A 24957-nucleotide genomic window follows, 5' to 3' on the forward strand; every position below is an offset into this window, starting at 1 on the left:
CTCCTTCCCGGGAGTCCGAGGTCCCTCCGTCCCCGCGAGTCCGAGGTCCCTCCTTCCCGGGAGTCCGAGGTCCCTCAGTCCCCGGGAGTCCGAGGTCCCTCAGTCCCCGGGAGTCCGAGGTCCCTCCGTCTTTCCTTTATTTTGGTGTCTCAAGGAGACCTTTGAAAGTGAAAATAAAGAAATCCAAATTCGAGTGTAAAATTTGACCTAATGTGCTTTGATATGTCCAGTCACACTCTGCACATTGATATTCTCCCTTAGCATGGAGCATGTGCTATCAGTTTGATATTAGCTGTATGCTTTTTTTCAACTCCTACTGCCTATGATGGGAACTTGAACATCCCAACACTGATGAGCTACTGGGGGAGAAAGGCTTCAGTCTGGAGCAGCCTCGTCTCCCTGTAAACTCTAACAAGCTGGGAATCATCTTAGTCAGTATGACACCATGTAATGAGACATAAATACATTTACAAACAATGCAAAAGACTAGTTACAGGAAATACACATTTACATATTTTTTTGCCACGGACTATGTTTTGCATCATCCAAAACAAATAGGAAAGTCTGGGCCAAAGAGGGTTGCAAGAAGATGTCGTTACTAATGTAATTTAGTAATAAAAAATAGATTTTGAAATTGAAACATCCAGCTGAAATACATTCACTCTTTCTCATGAAGTTATGTGAGCAGATCCAGAGAGAAGTTTTTGTCCTTTGATGTTTCCCAATATTCAAAGTTCCGATGAGCCCTTTCCAGATCCTGGATGATTTGGAAGAGTTGGTTTGGAATGTCCATCTTATCGATCCCTGCAAAAGGAGACATGGCTTAGGAAGGAGAGTTTGGTTGTCCATCAGACCCAGCAAGGGAGGCACACTCACCTTGTTCTGCTCTTCAGAACTCGTCATATCATAGAGGCCCCCTTACACAGGCATTAGGCTGCTCATTAACATGTGCAAGGGGTTTAATGTTTGGCCCTTTTAGGCAGTCACTGGGGACATCTAAAAGCAATGGGTCTGACAAATTAAGCAGAGATCCATTAGGATCAGGGCGATTAGGAGCAGGATATCCCATTGCTAAATTTGTCATCAGTGTATCAAAGAAACGGGGGCTAGACATGGCAATTTTTATTCCATCGTTTTGTCTGAACCAGATTCTTTCCTAGGATTTCAAAACTGTGAAATTCCTTATGTCCCTCTGCTCTTCCTTTTTATACTCGACCGGTTTTTAAAATCCAGGATTACCTCTGCCCAATGTCCCAGATTTTGGGTGCACATAGTCAGAAATGGAGTGCATCATAAAGAGTGCCTAAACATTGAGAAATTGGTGAGAGTGGGAATTCTCTGGTAAGTGCTGGATGTGTCATCCCAAACTGAAAGTTAGTTTAACCCTTCTGAGTTTTATTTAGAACTTTAAAAATTGCAAAAGAAACTGTCAACACTTAACAGAAAATGCCTATCAGTGGCAGTTAACAGTTAGTAACGGAATAGAAGCTAATTATTGTGAGCAGGAAGCTGAGAGAGCAGTTGGAATTTGGTTGTGACTCAGAGAGGTGTATGAAACTGAAGAGCATTGGTTGATACACAGTGTGTTTGTGAACAGAGTGTATCACAAACAGAGTTTGAGTGTGGTGGATTGTACATCTGGTGCAGAGTGGGCAACAGCACTATTTGCCCATCAAGCCGTATCACACTTCGACTCAATGTCTTCATGATGAGGCAGAGTGGCAATAGAGAAGGAAAGCAAAGGAAACAAATCCTGCACTCTGGGTCCCACTGTCTCACAGGACATTCTGCCCCATGTACCCACAGATCTGTGCAAAGAGTGTGACTGCAAGTCAGGCAGGTAAGCGGATCTCAGGAGGCTGTGCTGGAGGAAGAGCCTTTGGCCTTATCCAATATGTACATTGGTTTGTGCCGTCTGTGTGCATAAGGGTAAAGTCTGCGGTGGATGAAGGCAGTAGGGAATGTGTGAAAGGCCAATTAGGAATAAATAACTGTTTATAATTAAGTGTTAAAAAATAAAAATGTAAGAGACCAAACTGGGCATCCACATACTACACTGCATTAGTAACACAATATTATCCCATTAGATGTAGGTTCTCCAGCCCACACCCACAACCTCCCTGGGAGAATACATTCTCAGTGTGACTGACATACCTTCATCTACACTCACTGGGGCTGTGATATTGCTCTTCTCTTTGTATTCCAAGTACTTTTCTCTATGAACAAACAGGAAAACTGTTACATTAAATAACAAAATATTACATTAAAACATAATAAACAAAACTTTCAGATTAAAACATTTAACACATTCTTTACTATTTTAAAACTGCTAAGTGCTGCAACACTGCTGGGTAATGGTAGTGTAGTTATTTTGTTACTGGACTGATAATCCAAATAATAATTAATAAAAATCCCACTAGGGAGTTTGAGAATTTGAATTCAATTTAAAAATCTGGAAATAAAAAAGTTGGGATCAGTAACAGTGACCATGAAGTTATTGGATTATAATTAAAACCTAACTGGTAGCCTTTCAGGAAGGGAACCTGCCACCCTTAGCCAGGCTGGTCTATCTGTGAATCCAGTCTCACACTACTGTAACGGATTCTTAGCTGCCCTCTGAAGTGGCAATACTATCTTCACAGGACAAGTTGACAGTGTAATTAATGCTATTTGGACTTCCTATCATTTGCCCACCACGGACACATCATATACAAATTGCCAGTATTGTAACCTCAGTATTTCTGCAGGATGGCTGCACAGTGTCTAGTGATCCAGAACACACATTATTGAGACATGGGCATGTACTAGGCAGTCCCGACATGTCAGCTTCCCAATCCTGCCAGTTGTTGTTGGGAGAGAGGTCTCTTCACAACACCAGAGAATACGGCAGCCAGTGAGTGACTCCCCCCAACTCAGCCCCTGCTGAGCCCCCTCCTGCTGCTGGCCTAGCTGGAAAGTTACTGCATTGTCCCAGTGGTTGGCTCAAAAACAACCTTGGCATTGACCTGGCAAGCAATTGCCCAATCATTCCCTTAAGGTGAAGGATGCTACGTGACACAGGCAGACCTAACGGAAGGTGTTGAATATGGTGCTGTGAAAACTGCTCATTTCGCACATTTCCTGTTCTCTTCAATACTCACGTTAGTGAATCCCTGGCTGCGAGCAACTGCCTGTAAATCAGGTGGGATTCTAGATCAGGATTAAGTGGGTCGTTCCACTCTTGGAGTGTCACACCAAAGTGGGTTTTGTCACATCCCGGAGCTGCCAAACAATAAATACACGGACAGAGTCACTTCCTGCCCAGGAACTTCGCTGTCTCTGAATCAATCTACTTACAGAAATTATTGGTAGATGCTAAGGCCTGGGAGGTAATGCAGCATGTTTAACAGGTCAGTGCTGTGAACTAGTATTCACTAACAGTAGTTTATTGCTAAGATGATTCCATTAACAGGAGGGACTCCAATGGTAAAGATGCTGCTTTGGAGTGGAACATTTAATCATTTTTCACAACAATTTGTGTGGAAAGCAGAGTGAGCTAAGCATTGAGGAGGTGAGAGAATGATCGAGGTAAGGAGGTGGAGCAAGTGAGTGAATGAATGTGTGAGAGGGTGTGTAAAGGAGCAAGAGTCTGTGAGAGTGAAGGAGAGAACAAATGTGGGAACAAATGAGAGGATAGGAGGGGGTGTGTGAAAGATCAAGTGAATACAAAGTGAGGGATTGTGGGATAGAAAGAATGAGCAATGGTGTAATGAAGAGATTCCTCGCTGCACAGTGACTTTTTCCTATCTCACTCCTTCCTGGTGTTTCCTATTTCACTCCTGTCTAACTCCTTCCCGGTGTTTCTTATCTCACTCCCTCCTGGTGTTTCCTAATTCACTCCTGTCCCCCTCCCTCACTCCCTCCCTCCAGTGTTTCCTATCTCACTCCTGTCTCACTTGCTCCCAGTGTTTCCCATCTCACCCTTGTCTCACCCCCTCTAGTGTTTCCTATCTCACCCCTGTCTCACTCCCTCCTGGTGTTTCCTATTTCGCTCCTGTCCCCCTCCCTCCCTCCAGTGTTTCCTATTTCACTCCACTCTCACTCCATCCCAGTGTTTCCTATCTTACTCCTATCTCACTCCCCCAGTGTTTCCTGTCTTATTCCTGTCTCATTCCCTCCCAGTGTTTCCTATCTCATTCCTGTCTCACTTTCTCCCGATGTTTCCTATCTTACTCCTGTCTCACTCCCTCCTGATGTTTCCTATCTCACTCCTGTCTCACTCCCTCCCGATGTTTCCTATCTTATTCCTGTCTCACTCTCTCCCGGTGTTTCCTATCCCGTTCCTGTCTCACTCTCTCCTGGTATTTCCTATCTCGTTCCTGTCTCACTCCCTCCTAGTAGTTCTCTCCTATATCTTACTTCTGCTTGTATCTCTGATTCACTCATTCCCCTACTTTGCTCTGTCCTCATCCCAGTCACAACATCAACTGTGACAACAAGCACAACTGAAAAAGGACAAAATATGGAATGCATCCGCAAACTTGACACAGCACTACATGTGCAGGTAAACTAACAAAACACACGTATAGATTAGAAACAGAACAAATTCATGGAGTACCTGTTTGGCAATTTTTTATTACTAAAAGGTTTGCACAAAAGTGATATAAGTGAACAGTTTTCAGCCTGTAATTTATTCAGAGACCACAAAGTGTAATGGAAGAACTTAATCCATTTCTATCATAAAAACATTTAGTTAAATTATAGGCACGTCGAAGGTGCATCTTATTCATTTTGAACGAATCCCTTTGCTCAGGAAGCTAACATTACGAACTCTTTAGATGCAAGTAACTGCAGTACCTGCTTTTTCCTTTTGGTGGCAGCAGCTCCACTTCTCCCCTTTAAACACGCCTGGATGGTAGGAGTTCAGCATTTGCTCATTGCTAACACTGTATTTCCTCAATGATGACTGCCACTGATTTAGTTCATTCACATTCTAAGCATGAAATAAAATAATCTGTCAAAATCCATTTTCATTTTCAAGGGAAGGTGAAGAGGTTAAGGAGAAACAATGGAGGCCAGCTGTTATTAAGTTTGCTTCACATAAGCCACTTATTATAAAGGTTAATATAAAACCCAGCAATTATTACACAGGTTTGACTCCAAGAAGATTTCCACATTAACAATTACCATATTCATTTACATCATCCACTTATTATAGACCTGGCAATGATGTGGAAACGGCAGCAATTAGTTGGATTACTTTCAGAAAATAGGATTTTGAGATACAGTATTTGAGGGATTTGTGACAAGATATGTAGTTTATTCAGGAAGCTCTCCATCAATGAGTTTTGTTTGTGCGAAGTATGGGTCTATTGTAGAATAATCAATTAGTTGGCAACTCCTGCATCATTCAAATCCCAGCAGAATAGCAGGTGAACCAGATGGGATTTGGGGGCTTTTTCATTCAGAAATGCCTCTGTTCCTAGGAGGGAGATTTACAATTGAAGACTGGGGCAAAGAGGGATCCCACACACGCATTAAAATAGATTACAATTCAAAATTAGCGATAGTGATTTCAGTCTAAATAAGTGAGACTTGGCTACTCCGAGTAATCATAGGGGTGGACTTAGCTCATGATGAGGAGAGAGGGAAGAGTGACATCATCAGTTGGATTGGAGAGAATTACACCATTAATGAGGGAAGGAGTAGATGATGCTTTTTAATTGAATTGGAAGTGGCTAGGAATACTTGCCCATCAAACTGGAGGGAGTGAAGAACACTGGATTAATAGAGAGAGGCAGGAGCGCCAGGGTGAACTGGAAGTGTTTGGAGGAGGGGAGATTGTCTCTGTGAAGGGTGGGGAATTGGATGATTGTGACCTGGCTCTGGAGGCATAAAGCACATGTGTGAACTGGGTTGGTGTTGGAGAGTGAGTGTTCAGGGTCTAGGGAAATGCTGGTCTGCTTGATCTGTTGAAAATCCAAATATGACTTTCCTTTTCCCTCTTCATAAGATTGAACATCTATGAATCATGCATTTTGAAAGTGCTTAACATGAACCAGAATGCCTAGCTTTAGATTGCAAAAATTCAAAATTCTCAAGGGAAACCTGTCCTCACATCTCCCTGGAAACATAATGCATTTTCCTTCAGAAAGGCTCTCCTGCCTTCATAGAGGTGATTTTAATTGGGAGCAGGAATTAGGTGAGCACTAAACCCCTCTGACAGAAGTAGCATGAGGGTTGGGTGATTTGAGTCCAGAGCTTTATCCACATGAGCCCAGTCTTTTGCCCACTCACACTGACAGGTAGCAGCAGAAGGTAGCTGACCAGGACCTGAGTAAGAAAACACATGCATTTGTACAGGATCTTTCAGCACCTCAGAATCTCTGAAAGTGCTTTACGGCCAATGAAATACTTTTTGAAGTGTAACATAGGAAACGCAGCTGCCAATTTACAGAAAGCCATCTCTCACAAAAAGCGACAGGCAATAAACAGGCAGTACTGGTTGAGGGGTACATATTGGCCAGGACACCCAGGAGAATTCCACTGCTCTCCTACGAAATTACTACCATTGGATCTTTCACGTCCATCTCAGAGGACAGACAGGGCTTCAGTTTCACATCTCATCGGCCGGGGGGAAGGGGGAGGTCAGGAACGTTTTGCGGTCAGGTGAGTTAACCCTTTGTTGTGGAGCCTGGAGGAGAATTCCTGCTCCATCTTGCCCCACGGGGAAAGTAAAAGAAAAAAAAAATGAATACGAAAATGTATCTCTTCTGGCCCCGTCTCTTTTTCCCACCAGCTTCACCACCAGGGTTTCCCTGTTCAGGCATCCAGTTAAGTGGCAGCCTGGCCCCAGTGGCATCAGTTCAATTCAATTTGTGTATTCATGGAAGGACTCAGGTGGTTTGCAGCAGTGTCATTCCCACCTGCTTGGAAGAGTAGGTTAAAACTGTGTGGGAGATTAAAGGGTAAGTCCACCTGCCCATTTTAACTCTGCCCGCTTATGCCAGCTGGGCAAAGGTAAAATGGTCCTTATGTTTCTTTCCGTCCACTACAGGTGAAGGAATGCAGTGTATATCTTACCCTTTGCCTGTCTCATGCTAGTTTTCCTGTGTCAGAGTTGGCTTTGAATGGGTCAGCTCTCTGGGGCGAGTTCTGCCTTTCTGTAACTGTTGGTCAGTTTTCGCTAATTTAAGTCACAATAAAAGCAAATCCAGAGATAAAGACTGAAACATTTGTGAGGAACAGCACCTCATCTTTTGACTGGGAACTGTACAGCCCTCTGGACTCAACATACAGTTCATCAATTTTAGATTGTAACCTCTGCCCCTATTTTGTTTCATTTTTATTTGTTGGTTTATTTTTTTCTCCCTCTTGCTTCTCTCATTTCCTTTTTTCTGCTCTCTTGAGGGCAGCTATTCAGGATTCTTCCATTCACAGCTCCTCTAGTCATATCTTATGTTTCTTTGCAAAAACAGAATTACCTGGAAAAACTCAGCAGGTCTGGCAGCATCAGCGGAGAAGAAAAGAGTTGACGTTTCGAGTCCTCATGACCCTTCAACAGAACTGACTTATGTTTCTTTGCCCCATTACCGCTCCCTCTGGTCTTGCCCCAGCAAACCTTTTGTCATTTAATCTCTCCTGCCCCTCCACCCCGTCACAGATGTTCCCTTTTGTTCTTCTCACCACCCTCCCCCACTTCCACTCACTCAAAACCTATTTCTAACTCTTCTGATGAAGGGTCACAGACCTGAAATGCTGTATAAAAGGAAATTAAAAGCAAAACACTGTAGATGCTGGAGATCTGAAGTAAAGACAAAAAGTGCTGGAAAAGCTCAGCAAGTCTGGCAGCATCTGTGGAGACAGAAGCAGAGTTAACATTTCAAACCCAATATGATTCTTCTTCAGAACTGAAATATTAACCTTGTTTCAGTCTCCACAGATGCTGCCTGACTTACTGAGTATTTCCAGCATTTTCCTGTTTTTTTTATTTCTGAACTATTCTGATCTGAGTCTTTTTAAGCATCAGGGAGTGTTTGATATTCTGTCTAGGCTTTCCTTAAAGGGAACATAGGATCTCACCCCACCAGTGGCAGCCATATTGTCTAGGCCCTAAACCCCTATTCCCTGAACCTCTTTCCTTTAAGACTACCTCCTTAACCAAGCTTTTAGTCATCCGTCCTAATATCGCCTTCATGGGCTGGGTGCAAAATATCTTTTGCCTCCTGTGAAGCACCTTGCGACATTTTACTATGTTAAAGGCAAGTTGTTCTTTAGTTTGTGAGTTACCCCGGTAAACACCTGACAGTGTGACATACGAAACCTTACAAAAGTCCAATTAGGTTGCAGCCATGCCTTTTGTGCTAATCGGACAACTAAACATTACACATCATTAGAAAACAGATTTTACACAACCAGACGGGAGTTTCATCAGCAGGAGGTGAGGGACAGGAAATGTTTCACATGCAGCAATGATTGTTAAAGGGACAGGATATGTTTTACATACAGGAAGAGTTCCTTTAAAGGGATCAGTAGAGTTCCACATACCTTGCACTGTAAATACATTATTTCAAATTGTCCTCTGCCATCAGTTGAAATAATCTGCATGACATATGGGCTTCCAAAACACTTCTCGTCCACTTTCTCTATTGCTCTGATCTTGGACAGTGGGATGCATGCACTTTTCTGTGAAGTGGATCAAACAATATCTTCAGAACCCGTCACTTTGAGCTGAGGCTGAGGTTTGCTCGATCTAATTGGGAAAGCCTTTCAGTGGAGAATCTGTGTAGGGTCAGCTAGAGTGGGTGGGGCAGCAGTGGGGGTGGGGAGGGGCCAGTTATCCAATAGAGAGCAGCCATGGAACCCGCTGTCACTCAGGACTCATTTTCAAGGAAAATAGCTTTGGGCTTCTCAATATTTAAATAAAGGAAATTTCTACTCATCCAATCTGGATGTCAGAAAGTGGCATGACAAATCAGAACTAAAAAAACTGCAGAACTACAATACTCAAAATCACAACTTGATTCAAAATGATCAAAAGTTTAACTTTGCTTGCCTGATCGCATTAAGATTATTTTTAAACATCAAATATTATTTTTGGGGCCGTAACCAGGAGTGTTGATGAGGGTAATGCATTTGATGTGGTCCACATGGACTTTAGCAAGGATTTGATAAGGTCTCTCATGGCAAACTGGTCAAGAAAGTAAGAGCCCATGGGATCCAAGGCAAAGTGGCATGTTGGATCTAAAATTGGCTGAGAGGCAGGAAGCAGAGATTGATGGTGGAGGGATGTTTCTGTGACTGGAAGTCTGTTTCCAGTGGGGTTCCACAGGGCTCAGTGCTGGGGCCCTTGCTGTTTGTGGTGTACATAAATGATTTGGACTTAAATGTAGGAGGTATGATCAAGAAGTTCGCAGATGACACGAAAATCGGTAGGGTGGCAAATAGTGAGGAGGATAGCCGTAAATTGCAGGAGGATATCAATGGACTGGTCAGGTGGACAGAGCAATGGAAAATGGAATTCAACCCAGAAAAGTATGAGGTAATGCACTTGGAGAGTGCTAACAAGGCAAGGGATTACATTATGAATGGTAGGACCCTGGAAAGTACTGAAGATCAGAGGGACCTTGGTGTGCATATCCACAGATCCCTGAAGGTAGCAGGGCGGGTAGATAAGGTGGTTAAGAAGGCATATGGGATACTTGCCTTTATTAGCCGAGGCATAGAATACAAGGGCAGGGAGGTTATGCTTGAACTGTATAAAATGCTGGTTAAGTCACAACTGGAGCACCGCGTGCAGTTCTGGTCGCCATATTATAGGAAGGATGTGATTGGACTGGAGAGGATGTAGAGGAGATTTACCAGGATGCTGCCTGGGCTGGAGGGTCTGAGCTATGAGGAAAGATTGGATAGGCTGGGGTTGTCTTCCTTGGAGCAGTGAAGGTTGAGAGGGGACCTGATAGAGGTGCAAAAGACTTTGAGGGGCATAGATAGGTTGGATAGGAAGGCACTTCTTCCATTAGTAGAGGGGTCAATAACCAGGGGCCATAGATTTAAGGTAAGAGGTAGAAGGCTAAGCGGGGAGTTGAGGAGAAACCTTTACATCCAGAGGGTGGTGAGAGTCTTGGGCTGAATAGCCTCCTTATGTACTGTAAACGTCTATGAGTCTATTAATTCTCATCATGCCCATCCCTAACTACCCTTGACAAGGTGGTGTTGAACCACCTTTTTGAACTGCTGCAGCACACCTGGTGCAGGTACACACAGGATTTTGATCCGGTGACGGTGAACGATGATATAGTTGGAAGTCAGAATGGTATGTGGTTTGGGGGGGTGTGGGGGGGGGGGCGGAAACTTAGAACTGATGATGTTCCTGCTGCTTTTGACCTTCTATGAAGTGGAGGACATGGGTTTAAAACATTGTTTTGGATAGTCCCAGGATATGCCTTCACCTCAGAAAGGAACCATGCTGAGGGCTGTGTCAGGAAGAGGGCATCATTTTAGGTATCCCTGTAGTGATATACTCCTCCTCCTGCTTCAGGTACCATGTGGCAAAGATGTAGGGATGCTACCATTGTACCACAGTACCTCCCTCTATAATGATATGCAGAATGCGCTATAGGGAAGGTGTGGTCTGCTACATGGAAGTGAATGTTGTGATGTGTTTATTATTGAGATTTTATGTAGCTTGGTATGTTGAAGAGCTGAATAGTAGGGGTTGTGCTATAGAGTGACTTCTGAAATCAGATAGTGCCTTCTAGGTTCGCTGTAATACAAAATTATAGCTATTGGAAAAAAAAGGTCACATACCTTTGCATTAGACATTTTGGAATGACATAGTGCCTCACAATTTAAGCAAAAATAATGCTTTTTGAAATGTGATGATGTTAGAATCCCCCGTTCCTTGGCTCTGTGCATTAATAAGTATCCTTCTTTTATGGTGGATGTTGTTTGCAGTGTCACTCGTTTCTGGGATTCCAGCTCTGAAAAGAACACGACATCAAACTAGTGGATTTTCCATCGCTGTCGAGAAGTATGTTTTCACATTTCATTCCCCTTGTTCCATTCTTTTTCCTCTTCACTGTGGACCCATGGATGGCCTACACCCAGCCTCTGCCAGCGCTGCTGCTTAACCCTTCACCAGGCAGCAGGCGAGGCAACTTCAACCAGCTACCCGCCCTCAGCAAAACACCATAGCCTTGAACACCAGCATCCAAAGCTCATGTCATGGCACCACCCTGGCAGCAGACTGGAGCTGTGCAGGCAAAGACTGAAGTCGAACCTTGTTCCCCCCCGTCTCTCCCTTTCCCTATTCACAGGAGTTTCCTTTGGCGATGGGGAAAGGCATGGATCAGGGCTTCAGCAGCAGATGGGTTGAGGCAGACATGGAGATAGGCAATGTTATGGAGGTGGAAGCGGGCAATTTTGGTTATGAAGCAGTTACGTGGCCAGAAGCTCACCTCAGTGTCAAATTGGACTCCATGGTTGGGAACAGTCTAGTTCAGCCTCAGGACAGTGGCCATGTAAAGGGGCAGAGTTGATGACTAGGGAGCTGTGTTTGTGGCAGGAATCAAGGGAAATGGCTTCAGTTTTTTCAATATTTAATTGGAGGAAATTTTTGCTCATCCAATCTGGGTAAGCGGTGCGACAAATCAGAGGTACAACACTTGAAGCCATCACTTCATTCAAAATTATCAATAATTTAATTCTGTTTGTCTGATCACCCCTTTTGTCCATTTTCTCTCTATCCTGTTTTGATTTTTCTTTTCAAAAAAAAAGCTTTAACTTAATTCTGTTCCACCTCATCTGCTGCCAGGATTCAGCAACGGACAGCCAGAGTTCCAGCTGAATCACTGCACAGAGCCCTGTATGGCTCGACCTCCATCACCTGCACCAAAGACTGTGGAACGTTAATCAAGGTTAATCGCCATCGGCTCCTTAGATCACACAACCTGTCTGGGCATGAAATCACACAATGAACCATCTGACATCCTCTGTGCCCCTCATGACAGCAGAGCCCCTGGTAGGAGTAGCTATAAACAGGAGGTGGAGAGTCCCTCATTATCACCTGGCCATCACAGTGCGGCTGAGGTTATTAACAGGCTGTGGGGTCAATTCTTAAATTGTTTTATTTCATAATGCCGACATGGAGCATCACCAAACAGGACAAACACTTTGGGAATTTGATACGTGAACTACACAGCTTTCCTCGCCCAGTAAACTACTTTTCCATCTTAAGATGCAGTTTTTAGTGTGGGCTGGACCTCCTGCCAAGTTGCGGTTGAATGATGGGAGTGAGGGGCACACTGTTGCCAAGGTAGGTTGCTAAGATCCTGAGCGACCCAACCAATCACATTATTATACTGCTTGACAGCTTAAGCTGTGTTTAGTTGCAATTCTTCTTTTTGAATAGAAGATTAATCAGATGCCATTTCTTGTTGAATAGGCAGGAGAATTGGAAGTATGGACCCCATATCCAAACATCCCGTGTTATCTAATGGGTTTATAAATACCAGAGTGATGACCAGTCAATGCCAGTACCTGAGGGTTAATTAATGGATTGTCTCAGTGAAATGTGTCTCCAAAGAGTTCTGAATATAGTCACCTTCATCCTCCTCAATGTCAATTAGCTTGAAGATGAAATCTCTAAAGAGAGTGACTCCTTGGAGTATAAGGGGCTGCAATGGTGCCATCCAGATTTCCTTCCCCCGGGCTACATTGGTATCCATGTTGCCAATACTTTGGATTGCCTGCAAGGCAGAAAGTCATACCATTTGTTCTTTATGCCATTCATTGTGAAAAAAAAGGAACTTGTATAGCGCCTTTCAAGGGCTCAGGATGTCCCATTGCACTTTACATCTACTGAAGTACTTTTGAAATGTAGTCACCCTTGTCTTGTAGGAAACACAGAAGTCAGTTTGCACACAGTAAGATCCCAGAACACAATGAGATAACGGTCAGATCATTTGCTTTTAGTGATGTTGGTAGAGGGATAAATATTCCCTGTCAACAAAGCCATTTTTTATTGTTGCTGCTCCGTGGTCTGTGTTTCCTGATGACCTGGTTTTGATGTTCCTCTTTATTACTGTACAAGCTTTTCCCAAGTTTTCTCCTTATCACATTGTGCTTTCTTACTCTTGGATCAAGAGGCACTAATAAAGTTCATCTTTGACTGATTCAATTAAACCATCTGACCCTTTAATAGTTCTTTACCCTTAGTTTGTTTAATGTCTAAATGGTCATGTTGCACATCATTTTCAATTTAAGCATAAACATTTATTGTGGAATCATCTTCATTCTATAAATACTTATTGAGCCAGTCAATTTTGCCTCTGTAAATGTCCTCCAATGATGAATGTTTTTGATGTTATTATTGCATTTATGTTGTCTGTCTCAACTTTGTTGGATATGATGTTTATCTTTGGAATGTGACATATGTTCTCCCTGTGGGCTGCTTATAGAATCATAGAATCACATTGCACAGAAAGAAGCCATTCAGTCCCTTGTGCCCATGCCCATCCATCCCACTCACCCCTCTCTTTCCCCACAACCCTGCATACTTTTCCTTTTCAGTTATTTGTCCAATTTCCTTTTGAAGGTTACTATTGAATCTGTTTCCACCAGCCAGTGCATTCTAGATTGGAAGACTTTGCTGTATAAATAATGCTGCCTATTCTTTCCCTCTGGTTCTTTTGCCAATTATTTTAAACCTTTGTCCTCTAATTACCAATCCACCCACCAATAGAAACAGTTTCTCCATATGTACTCTTATCAAAACCCCTTCATTTTGGACACCTCTATTGTATTTCCCCTGAGCCTTCTCTGCTCTAACCAATCAATCCCAGTTTCTGCATCGCCCCATATGCCAATTTACCTACAACTCCTTCAGGTCGTGTACTATGCATAGCTTTCTGTTTCTGTGCCAGGACCTACAGCACAAAACAAGGGTACCAGACCAAGTAAAGGATGCCAGAGTTGAAAGAAATTCTAATTAGAAAAAAACTTCTCCTTGTTAAGTGTGCCCTGGTGCGAGACTACAGGGTCAATTCATTGGTCCTGGGTTGGAGACAGGCTACAGTGTTATATAGATATAAATTGAGGTAGGGGGTGACCATCAGGCCAATACTCCAACCTCCCACAAGATTAATGTGACATATTTGGGATGCAGTGGTGCAGTGGTATTGTCACTGGACTAGTAATCCAGGTACCCAGGGGAATGCTCTGGGGACCTGGGTTTGAATCCCACCACGGCAGATGGTGGAATTTGAATTCAATACAAAATAGAAACCATTGTCAATTGTCGTAAAAACCCATCTGGTTCACTAGTGCCCTTTAGGGAAGGAAAGCTGCCTTTCTTACTTGGCCTTCTTATGACTCCAGACCCACAGCAATGTGGTCTGACCCACACCACATGGACTGCAGCGGTTCGAGGCAGCTCACCGCCACCTTCTCAAGGGCAATTAGGGGATGGGCAGTAAATGCTGGCCCAGCCAGCGAAGCCCACATCCCGTGAATGAATTTTTAAAAATTCTGAATCCAATAACCATGTATCGTCTTGACTGACAGGAACTCTGACAATACTTTTGAATCCCATCACAGGTTCTTGTTTCAAGCGTTTCTCTCCTTTTTACTGACCTATCCTAATTCACATCAAGTCCTGTTCACTCATTACCCCTGTATTCACAATGCATGGAAGAGAAGCAAAACCAGATTAATTCCAGCACGGACCCGGTAATAATTCAAATTTAAAATAAAAATAAATGTAAGTGGCTAATTCATACGAGATATTGTCAAATCCGGGTCAGTTCACCTTGGCCAGAAGCAGCAACGTCCTGCTGGTCCGTGCATCTGCGTGTTTAGGGCATAGATAGAAGAGTTTGGGAGACATGATGGCCGGTGAGAAGAAGCGTAAACACAGGAAACTGGTGACTGCGATGTACTTGATGTTCTGTAAAGAGGGTAACAGGAATGATTAATCAGAGCACAGCATCTCCGGGTCCACTGACTCTTTGAAAGAGCTCTCCAATTAATTCCTCTCCTCTTTTCTCAGAGTCCTGCAATCTTTTCCTTTGCAAATACATGTCCAATTCCCCTTTGAAAGTTACTAATGATGCTATTCCACCCCTTTTTAGCTAGTGCAATCTAGATCATTATTTGCTGCACAACACAAGCACTGGGTTTAACCACTGCAAGAATCATTAACACAGCGTTTTAAAAAAATACCCACAAATGCTGAAGTTCTGAAATAAAACCAGAAAATTCTGCAGACACACAGCAGGTCAGTAAACAGAAAGATTTAAAAAAACAAGCCATATTTTTTAGGTGCATATGCATCATCACAATCAGGCATTTTACATACATTGGTGAAAGAAATAGAAAAAGGGGAGAAAGAATGCTGAAGCTATCATCACCCTGACAGCCCAAATAACTGGCTCTTGGTTCGGTGAAGGACTTCCTAAGCATAACCATTTGTGACAGAGGATGATTGCATGAGGGCTTCCCGAAGTACAGTCTAATACCCTCATTTGTATATGTGATATGTAGTGAGGGCTTCCCAAAGTAGAGCTACTGGTATAATACCCCATTTGTATATGTGATATGAACTAGAATTTTATCCATTCATAGCCAACGAGTGAAAACCGAGCCCCAGGGGTTGGAGGCCTCTGCTGTGGTTGTGTGGAACCTGTTGGCTGGTCCAGCAATGCGAAGCCTGGGGAAGATTCAAGACTAGCAGCAATGTCAAATTCCACTCTCACTTGAGCAATGAGCATTTTCCTAAAGCACTCTGGATTTCCTTTTACATGTGAAATTAAACTTAATCGAACTTTTAACATCTACATAAGCCACCATTCAAGATTCTAAAACGCTTTGAGAGTTTCAATATTTAACCCTGTCCTGGAGCTCAGCCTAGCCAATGATGTGTTCCTTCTGCCCTTTCACTCAAGTGTGGACCTTGACAGTTCCAAGAGATCATTTGAACACTGATATTTCAATTAGCTTTACTACAATACTTTCAATTAAAAATTTTTTAAAAGATTTGAGTTCATCACAAAGGGTAATAGATGGAAGAATAGGGTCAATGTCTCATTTCATGATGAACTCAGTCAGCAGATTGGGGAGTGGAAACTCAACCAATTACATTGTTCAAACAGAGAATCTGTTATTTATTCAAAAATAAAATCGAGGAGGTGAATTGATGGCCATTTTGTTTTGAAGATATGGTTTCTAGTTTTTTCCCCAATTCTGTTTTCCTTTGCTGTTCCTCGTGTGGGTGAGAGATTGAATAAATGAGCCATCCCAACTCTTTACAACTCCACCCTGAAACATAATGCCTGGTAAAGGAGCGTCCCTCGGATTTTCCTTTCCAGTTTAGGGATGTGCATAGTCAGGCCTCATGCTCTCAAAAGGCAGCACTGTAGGTAAGGAATTCAGAGGAGGGGACTGAAATCTGAATCCCTGTTGTAGTTCCTGTACCAGCACATATTTGATGTTAATTTACAGCCTTTTTTTTTAAGAGAAACTACACTTTATACAGAACTTGTCAGCACCGAAGGCTATGAAATTGGAGGGAAATGATACATGTATCCCAAGACTGTTCACTTTGATCCTCCTCCTGCTTCAGGTACCATGCTCTAACCACGGTGACCATGACCTTCCATTGGATTGGTCCATGATTATCTTTGGCAAAGTATGCAGCGGTCTGATAATGTGTATGGCTGACCAAGAAACTCTCCCAATCTTACAACCTGTCATCAGGTGTAGAGGAAGGATTTACAGGCTAATAAGCAACCTGTTTGGCCAGGTTATGAACGCAGCTTCTGTGGCCATCAAGTCCTGAAATGGGACCTGAACCTGGACTTTGTGGCCCAGAGGTAGGGATGCTGCCCACTACGCCACAAGACCTCTTGTCCACTATAATAAATCAGCCACATTCTCTAACGTGCCTCTGTACAGAAATGAGTCAGAGGAGAAATAAAAGAGACTGGAATTCATTGAAATACATCGTGCATACAATATAAACAGCAAAGGGTTCAACCACATAGTAGGCCACTCAGCATGAATTACTTCAGATAAAAGGTCACAGCTGAATGACTGAGCTACTTGCCTCTTTCAGAAGCTGATGGGTTGCTGTGCACTTTTTGTTTTTATTTCAGATTCCAGTATTCTTCACATCAGTGCACAGGGAGATCTACAGACGTGACCAGATACAAGAACCTTGAGAAAGCTCGTAAACTCAAGGAAGCTATTGCAGTACACACCTTGTAGAGATCCTGAGGGAATCTCTCCTCCACACTTTTAAAGAGCTGCCTGAAGGTGGCTCTGATCATAGAAGGACACTGTTCCACTGAGCTCACAATGGCTTCAACCAGCTCAGTCAGGTAGGACTGCAGACACTGTGCACTCTGCTGAATGATATCCGCCTCAGTCTGATATCGATGGAGCCCTGAACAACTGCAAGGAAGATGTTGTAAAATATGATATACGACACTGTCATGGCACATTGTGGTTCCATCTTGGGGAAGAGAAACTGTCACAGAGGATAGATGTTGAGTGACTCACTGCCCTTTTGTGGTGCCTATATTTCTCCCAACAGGTTGTCCGTACACCTCTTGCCATTACACAGCAACTTATGCTGTGTAGCTTGATGAATGATGATTGAGGTATAGAATATAAGCACAGGGAGGTTTCGCTGGAACTGTATAAAACCTTAGTTAGGTCACCACTTGAGTACTGGGTGCAATTCTGGTCACCTCATTACAGAAAGGATGTAATTGCATGAGAGAGGGTAGAGAGGAGATTTACAAGGACATTGCCAGAACTGGAAAATTGTAGCTATAAGGAAAATTGGATTGGCTGGGGTTGTTCTCCTTGGAACAGAGGCAGCTGAGAGGAGATTTGATTGAGATCTACAAAATTGTGAATGGCCTGGAGGGAGTGGATGGGAAGGAACCATTTACTTTAGCAGTAAGGTCAGTGACTAGGGAGTATAGATTTAAAGTGATTGGTAGAAAAAATTAGAGGGGAGATGAGGAAAAATTATTTCACCCAGAGGGTTGTGGGGGTCTGGGACTCTCTGCCTGAAGGGGTAGTAGAAGCAGAAGCCCTCAATTCATTTAAAACATGGCTGGATACGCACCTGAAGTGTCGTAACCTGCAGGACTGAGGACCAAATGCTGGGAAGTGGGATTAGTGGTTCGTTTCTCAGCCGGTGGAGACACAATGGGCCAAGTGGCCTCTTCCTATGCTGTAAACTTTCTATGGGCAGGATTTTCCCTTCATCGGATGGACACATTAGGCAGGCCCAGGAGTGGCCACAAAATCTGGCCCGCACCGTGATTTCACGCTGGCTGGACAATTAATGACCAGCCAATGTAAAATGTGTGCTGAGACCCACAGCACTGCCTGGGTGGGGGCAGGAGGAGCACGAGCGCGTAAGTCTGCGCATGTGAGGGGGAGCATGGATTGACTGCTCCCTGAGGGCACAGAGCTGCCTCAGGGAGCTGAGGAGTTGGACACTGGCCAATAAAGATATTACAAATGATACAAACATGTCCCCACATGTGACATGAAGAGGGACATGTTGAAAATGATGTCAAAATTTTTTTTAAAAATTACTGCTGGAAATTCCATCCCGCCTGTGGATGCAGTTTCATAAAAAAATCCAAAGGCCCCCTGGTCGATTTTCCTGCCTGAGGACCAAATGCTGGGAAGTGGGATTAGTGGTTCGTTTCTCATCCGGTGGAGACACAATGGGCCAAGTGGCCTCTTCCTATACCATAAGGTAGGATGGGCAGCAAAAAATAGCATTTAATTATTTGATTAAGGGCCTTATTAGGCCTCTTAATTGTCAGCGGGCATGCTGCCGACTTGTGTGCGCGTCCGCCGACTGCAACATCACGTGAGTGTGTGACGATGTTGGGATGCTCGCCCGGCTGCATCGTGCGTGATTCAACACCCAATCAGGCCAGGCACGAGTCTGCCTGCAGGGCGTAAAATCCTGCTCTATGGTTCGCTGATCTCTTTCAGGTCTTTTGGAATGATACTTTCCACACTCTATCAGCAGGGACCAAGACCATCTCTGACTCTGGAATCAGGACAACAAGCATGGCACCTGCATCACAAAAACAGTATAACCAATTCTGTAAATCAGATCTAAGGGGGTACCTGCAGGTTTAAGATCATAAGAAATAGGAGCAGGAGTAGGTCATTTGGCCCATCTAATAGGCCTGGCTACTCAATGCCTCAAGATGAGAGCCATCCCATAGAGAGCACCACCTCCATAATGAAAAGCAGTCTTTAATGTGAAGCATTTCTCTCACTTTAGTTTGTTTCCTTCTCTGTTTGATCCCTTTTATCCTACCGTCCCCCTCTTTATCTAAGGACACAATTCGAGATGTGAGGACAGTGTAAGAAGATAAAGAGAGAAAGAAAATGAGAAAGAAAAAGGAATGAAGGAAGTAAGAGAAAACACAGGGAGGTGGACAAGAATGAGAATACAAGACAGAGGAAGAGTGCAAAAGGGACAAAATAAGAAGGAATATACGATAGACAGGACATAGAGAGAAAAATGAAATAAAGAACCCAAGGGAGAAAGAGCATTAAGTAAATGAGTTACAAAGTATAATGAATAAAATATGTACGTGGGCAGCACAATAAAAATGATTGCAGACAGTGTAAAATATTCCACAAAAGGAGTAAAACTGGTCGAGTGATTGACACATATTACATATACATCAGTGCCACTTATATGTTTGGTTTACATAGTTGCTCATTATTTGGGGTCCGGCAGTGCTAAGACTTCCTTAAATCTGAAAATATCACTGCTTTGATTTAGTTTCAACACGTATTGTTCCGTAACAATTTCTCAGAGAATTGAGGATATAGCTAGCCTGCCATAATGGTGCACACAGTTTTAGCCTTCTCTCTGCCAAAGGGAGGTGATTCATTAAAGCACACACCAGACAGGGACACGCCGACTCAACAGGCAGGGTGCAGAGAATTCATTCATCAGTCAGAGTATAAAGTGAGAATGTGTGGCATAGTGGGCTAGCCTGCTGTGCTTTCATCTTCGTGACCTGAGTTTCAACTCATCCATGAGCAATAGAATGAGTCTCCTCTGCCAATTATTAAAGATACTACAATAAATGAGTTGGGTCATATCATTGCCATTCCCAAGAGTTAACTATCGACAGTTTGGCACAAATTGATTGCAATTTGACTTTCTTCACAATCACAATGACTGGTACAGATAATGGAGGGGAAAAAAGACTCATATTTTGCAGTAATGGAATGCCTCAAAATTCAGGCTTTTCTTTAGATCTTCTCTTGGGTTCGAAACGTGCTAATCATCTGTGTGAACAGCCGCAGCATCTTACATGAAGGGGTGAGCTGGCCAATATTCAGCTGAATAATTGTACAGCCTCCAGGTGTAGCAATTGTAATTTCTTGTGAACTGAACTGGGTATCGGAGTCTTTCACACATGGCATGTGAATCACTCGAATCTTTTTGAAATCAGACTGAGAAACAAGTTGATAAAATGAGGTCCAATGCAAATTTTGTTGGATTATTTCACAGCAAGTGAACATACAGAGCACCAGGCATGATCAGACTGACTTATGCCAATTGGTAAAACTGGCTTTGCATAATAATGCAAAATAACAAACACTCTATGCTCCCCCACATTAGTGGATCATCTTGTATGACTTAACTAACTTCTAACTACCCTCCTGCATTCTAATATTCTGAGCCTGGTGAATGCTTGATTTTTTTCAGCTCTCTGTTTAAAATTCTGCCCAATCCTTTTTTTTCCCTTAATCTCCCAAAGTTCACAATCTGAAGGGGAGACGCTCCATGGCAGACAATCCCCACTGAGTGCCCAGGATCAAGCATCTCCCATGCTGCATGTGAGGCACTTATTGATCATTAATTCATTACTTATCAGATAATGTGCGGCTCTACAACTTCAAACTCATCAGCATTTTGACCATGCCCCATCTCAGTGCCTTCCTATGTAAACTTGTGTGAATGCACTTCACATTAAAACACAACCTTTAACTGGAACTCTTTCCCTCAGATCCTTCCTGTGGAAAAATAGGTGAATAAACCTCAAAATGTGACAAGATCGTTCTCTGAGTTTGTGGTTAAGGTTCAAGATGAAAATAAAGAGAGTGAGGAGATAGACAAGATTCTGGTTTTCACAGTAATGAAGAATATAGGTAAACCAAGAAGTGGCGAGTTCTTCAAAATTAAATGGAACTGTTGGCGGGATTTTATGGTCCCACCCAGCGAGGAACCGGAAATTCCTGCCCAAAGTCAACGGACCTTTTGCTGCTCTGTCAAATTTTCTGTCCTGCTCGTGATGATTCCTGCAGCCGGCGGAACCTGAAATTCTTGCCCTGTAGAATGCGAGGGCACACTCATTAGGTGGAGCACCAAACCTTGATTCTAAGTGATGGGGTGTCCACCATACTCTTCAATGCAATGTACTGGCACTGAACAGAATCCAGGCGTCTCCACATGATAGAGTACAATGAGGAACTGTCATCTCTTGGCCTACTCTAATGTGCCTCATAGTGGCTGGCTCAAGAACTCAGGTATCCCAAGAAGGCCTGGGAGCTTTGCTTGGGAGGCCAACATCTGGAAGAAAAGCTTAGAGGATTGTTACAAAAAAAAGGCTAACTTCGATTTGGAAGAAATTCTCCTTATAGAATAAATTAATATTAGTTCAGTAAATGTTGAGTTATGGCCTTAAAAAAAAGCCACATAGATTTTAGTTTCAGGATAAAATCTTAATTTAGGCCAAAAATGAAGACAGTGCAATTTGATAGATAAAAGACTCAGAGGGGACAATGGATGGAGGTATCAACTGTAGCAATCTTCCACAGCATAAGACAGGGAAGGAAGCTTTCTTATACTGTGCTTTTGCTACCTTGTTTTTTTAGAAGAAGTTGGGGTTATTTTGGAAAGATAAACTCCCCGGGGGTAAAATGCTAAATACAGCAGCTTTGAGCAAGAATTAGCTTTACCAATAAGAGCAGTATAGGTTTTTGAAACACTACTGCCAGTTCGCAATGAACCCTGATCCAAGCACCGCATCCTAATCCACCATTCTTGCAAAGTACCACTGTCCTGCTCAGATAAATGCAGTCTTTGTAAATGTTTCATGGATTTATGGTGGTCTCTGAGTAGGCTAACTGGCTGTGAAAACAAGTGGTTGACCATTACCCTGCTTCCCTGAATTCCACTTTATTTGGGTCCAGCTCCACATACTTTTTCTCTTCAAACACTCGGTTTATGGTTGGTCCAAGGGTATTGTGCAAATATTGCATACCAGCCACCTGTAGCATTTAACAGACAAACAAATAATTAAACAACAGAGACAGCAGCATATCAGTCATAATGATCATTTTGTTCCTCATTTTCCCAGATTCTTTTTTTCCTTGATTATAGAATCATACAGCACAGAAGAATTAGGCCCATCACGGCCATGCCAGCTACTTACAAGATAGACTATACCATGCTGGATTGGATATACAATACCTAATTCATCCCACTCCCCTGCTCTTTCTGCCTAGTCCTGTAGACTTTTCTTTTCATGTATATATAGAATTCCCTTTGAAAGCTATTACTGCATTGAATCTGCTTCCACCAGCCTTTCAGGCAGTGCATTTCAGATCGAAAAATCTTGCTGCATGAAAGAAAATTCTCCTCAACTCCTTTCTGTTTCCATTGTCAATTATCTTAAATCTGTATCCTTTGGTTACCAACTCACCTGCCGGTGCAAAAATGACACAGTAATGAGTTTCAGGGACATTCTTAGTTTCGCTATCAAAATCATAACTTTAAACACCTCTAATTAATTTCCCTTTCATCGTCTCTGCTCTATGGAGAACAGTCCCAGTTTCCCTAATCTCCCCACATAACTGAAGTCCATCATCCTGGGTTTCATTCCAATAAACCTTCTCTTCAGCCTTTTCAAGGCATTCCTAGTTTGAGATGCCCAGAATTGGTCACCCTGCTCCAACTGAGGCTTCACCAGTGATTGAACCACTGGGTACAAAATAATTTCCCTTTCTGCTAGTAGCTCTACTGCACATACCCAATCCCATATTATGTCCTAAATACCCCTTATCCCATATCTTCCTTACCTGCATTGCCACCTTTCCTGAATGCCTCATTTGAAACTCTCATCCTGATTTAAATGTTCCTCTCCACCCTATCTTGGCCTCCTGGTCCCCTCTCTCTGTCTCAGCTTTAGCAGCAATCTTCGACCAACTAAGTCCTACTCTTTGGAAGACTTTCCAAAACCTCTCTACCCCTCTCTCCTCTTTTAAAAACCTCCTCAAAATCCATTCTCTTTGACCTAACTTTCAACACTCTTTCCCTCGTATCAGGGTAATTCAGCCCATCTTAGAGACCCTGAAGGACATGGATGTGGGTGAATTATTTAAAAGTATCATTCAAAGATTGTACCTCACTTTAAAAATCAGTGATCCCCATCTTGCTCTTTTCCATTTTTCTGTTAATTAATTTGATTATTTTTGTTCAAACAATGAATGTCGATGACATTATTGAGGTAAACTGACTAAGTTGGGGGATGGATATTGAGGTACAGGATGCAGAGGAGATATTTTCTCTGTCAGATTCAGATCCATGGACATATAGTTAAAATGGCACTGGTGTACCTCATCTGCTTCATCTTGCTGGATTAATTTTGAAAACAATAAGAAAAATTATATTGCCTTCCTGTGAATTCTTATAATTATTTACTGTACTTCAGTAAAATCTACTTTGCAGGAACTTTCTAATGGATTCTCCCCCAGAATATCCTCCACATGCATTGCCATGTCATTCTATAGGCTACCTGAATGCTGTACACAGGACTGAAGAGATTTTGTAGAATTCACACTGGAATCTCCTAATCTCCCACTATAACTTTGGGCAAAAGCCAAAGAGAATCCAGTAAGAATTCTGGAAGAGAATGTTTCTCTGTTAATCAAGGAACCACAGACTCTGAGATGATAATATGTTAGGGAATGTTATAGTGAAGAGCTACTCGACTGTATCTGGCCTTTGTATTGAACTTTGGGTAATGTGATGGGTACAGCAATAGCCACCTCAAGAGCTCTGCTGCGACCAGCAGTGCTGAGTATCCAGAGGTTTTATGTTGCCCCTATATCCCAATTAAGAATATGTAGGCATGGGATAATGTGCAACTACAAAATCATTTCTTCACCCCTCTCACTTTCATTTGAGCCCCACTCCAGTCCATGGAATGGAAATGTAAAAGATCCCTTGGCACATTTCAAAGAGGAGCAGGGGAGATCTTCCAGTGCCCTGGTCAATAATCATCCTTCAACAAACAGTGTCAGAATCAGATCAAAGGGTGGTCATAATGGTGAAATGTGCCTGTTGCCCACTTATTGCTGTTGTGAAGCCTGACCATCTTGATGCCCGGGCATCAGTTATAAGCTGTCAGTGAACTACAAGCTGCAATCCCCCAAACACCCCCAAACCCCACCCTGCACCTCGGCAGCTTGGCAGGATGTCAGTCAGCTCCTGTGCAAAGATGGATGACAATCCAAGGTGAGGGAGGGATAGTTGATCCCTCCCCATCAATGTCCCTGCTCCCGGCTGTACCTGCACCTGTACCTGCACCTGGCTGAACCTGCACCCAGTTGTACCTGCACCCGGCTGTACCTGCACCCGGCTGTACCTGCACCCGGCTGTACCTGCACCCGGCTGTACCTGCACCCGGCTGTACCTGCATCTAGTTGTTTTATGCTGCCATGTGAGGGAGACAGTGGTGCAATGGTAACGTCACTGGACTAGTAAGCCAGAGTCCCAGACTAATCCGCTGGGGACATAGGTTCAAATCCCCAACACAGCAGCTTGTGGAATTTGGAATCAGTGATAAAATCTGGAATTAAAAAAGCTGGTCTCAGTAATTGTGACCATGAAACCACTGTCAATTGCCA

At 43.1% G+C, this 24957-nt stretch overlaps 1 protein-coding gene across 1 annotated transcript in view; it reads right to left on the reverse strand.

Moving 5' to 3' along the window:
• Positions 1 to 448: 448 nt before the first annotated feature.
• The window catches only part of rasa4 (RAS p21 protein activator 4), a 338871-nt gene continuing 314362 nt past the window's right edge, over positions 449 to 24957 (reverse strand). Inside the window, exons 12-21 of the mRNA XM_041198466.1 lie at positions 22205 to 22317; positions 17238 to 17430; positions 14789 to 14926; positions 12584 to 12728; positions 10789 to 10961; positions 8527 to 8664; positions 4837 to 4972; positions 3141 to 3261; positions 2155 to 2216; positions 449 to 804 (exon numbers count right to left, since the gene is read on the reverse strand). Of these exons, the coding sequence (XP_041054400.1) occupies positions 677 to 804; positions 2155 to 2216; positions 3141 to 3261; positions 4837 to 4972; positions 8527 to 8664; positions 10789 to 10961; positions 12584 to 12728; positions 14789 to 14926; positions 17238 to 17430; positions 22205 to 22317 (1347 nt within the window). The 3' untranslated portion in view covers positions 449 to 676. The remainder of the gene's footprint in view (positions 805 to 2154; positions 2217 to 3140; positions 3262 to 4836; positions 4973 to 8526; positions 8665 to 10788; positions 10962 to 12583; positions 12729 to 14788; positions 14927 to 17237; positions 17431 to 22204; positions 22318 to 24957) is intronic.

The sequence above is a fragment of the Carcharodon carcharias genome, chromosome 10 (assembly GCF_017639515.1).
Source record: "Carcharodon carcharias isolate sCarCar2 chromosome 10, sCarCar2.pri, whole genome shotgun sequence".
In the NCBI taxonomy this organism is placed as follows: Eukaryota; Metazoa; Chordata; class Chondrichthyes; order Lamniformes; family Lamnidae; genus Carcharodon; species Carcharodon carcharias.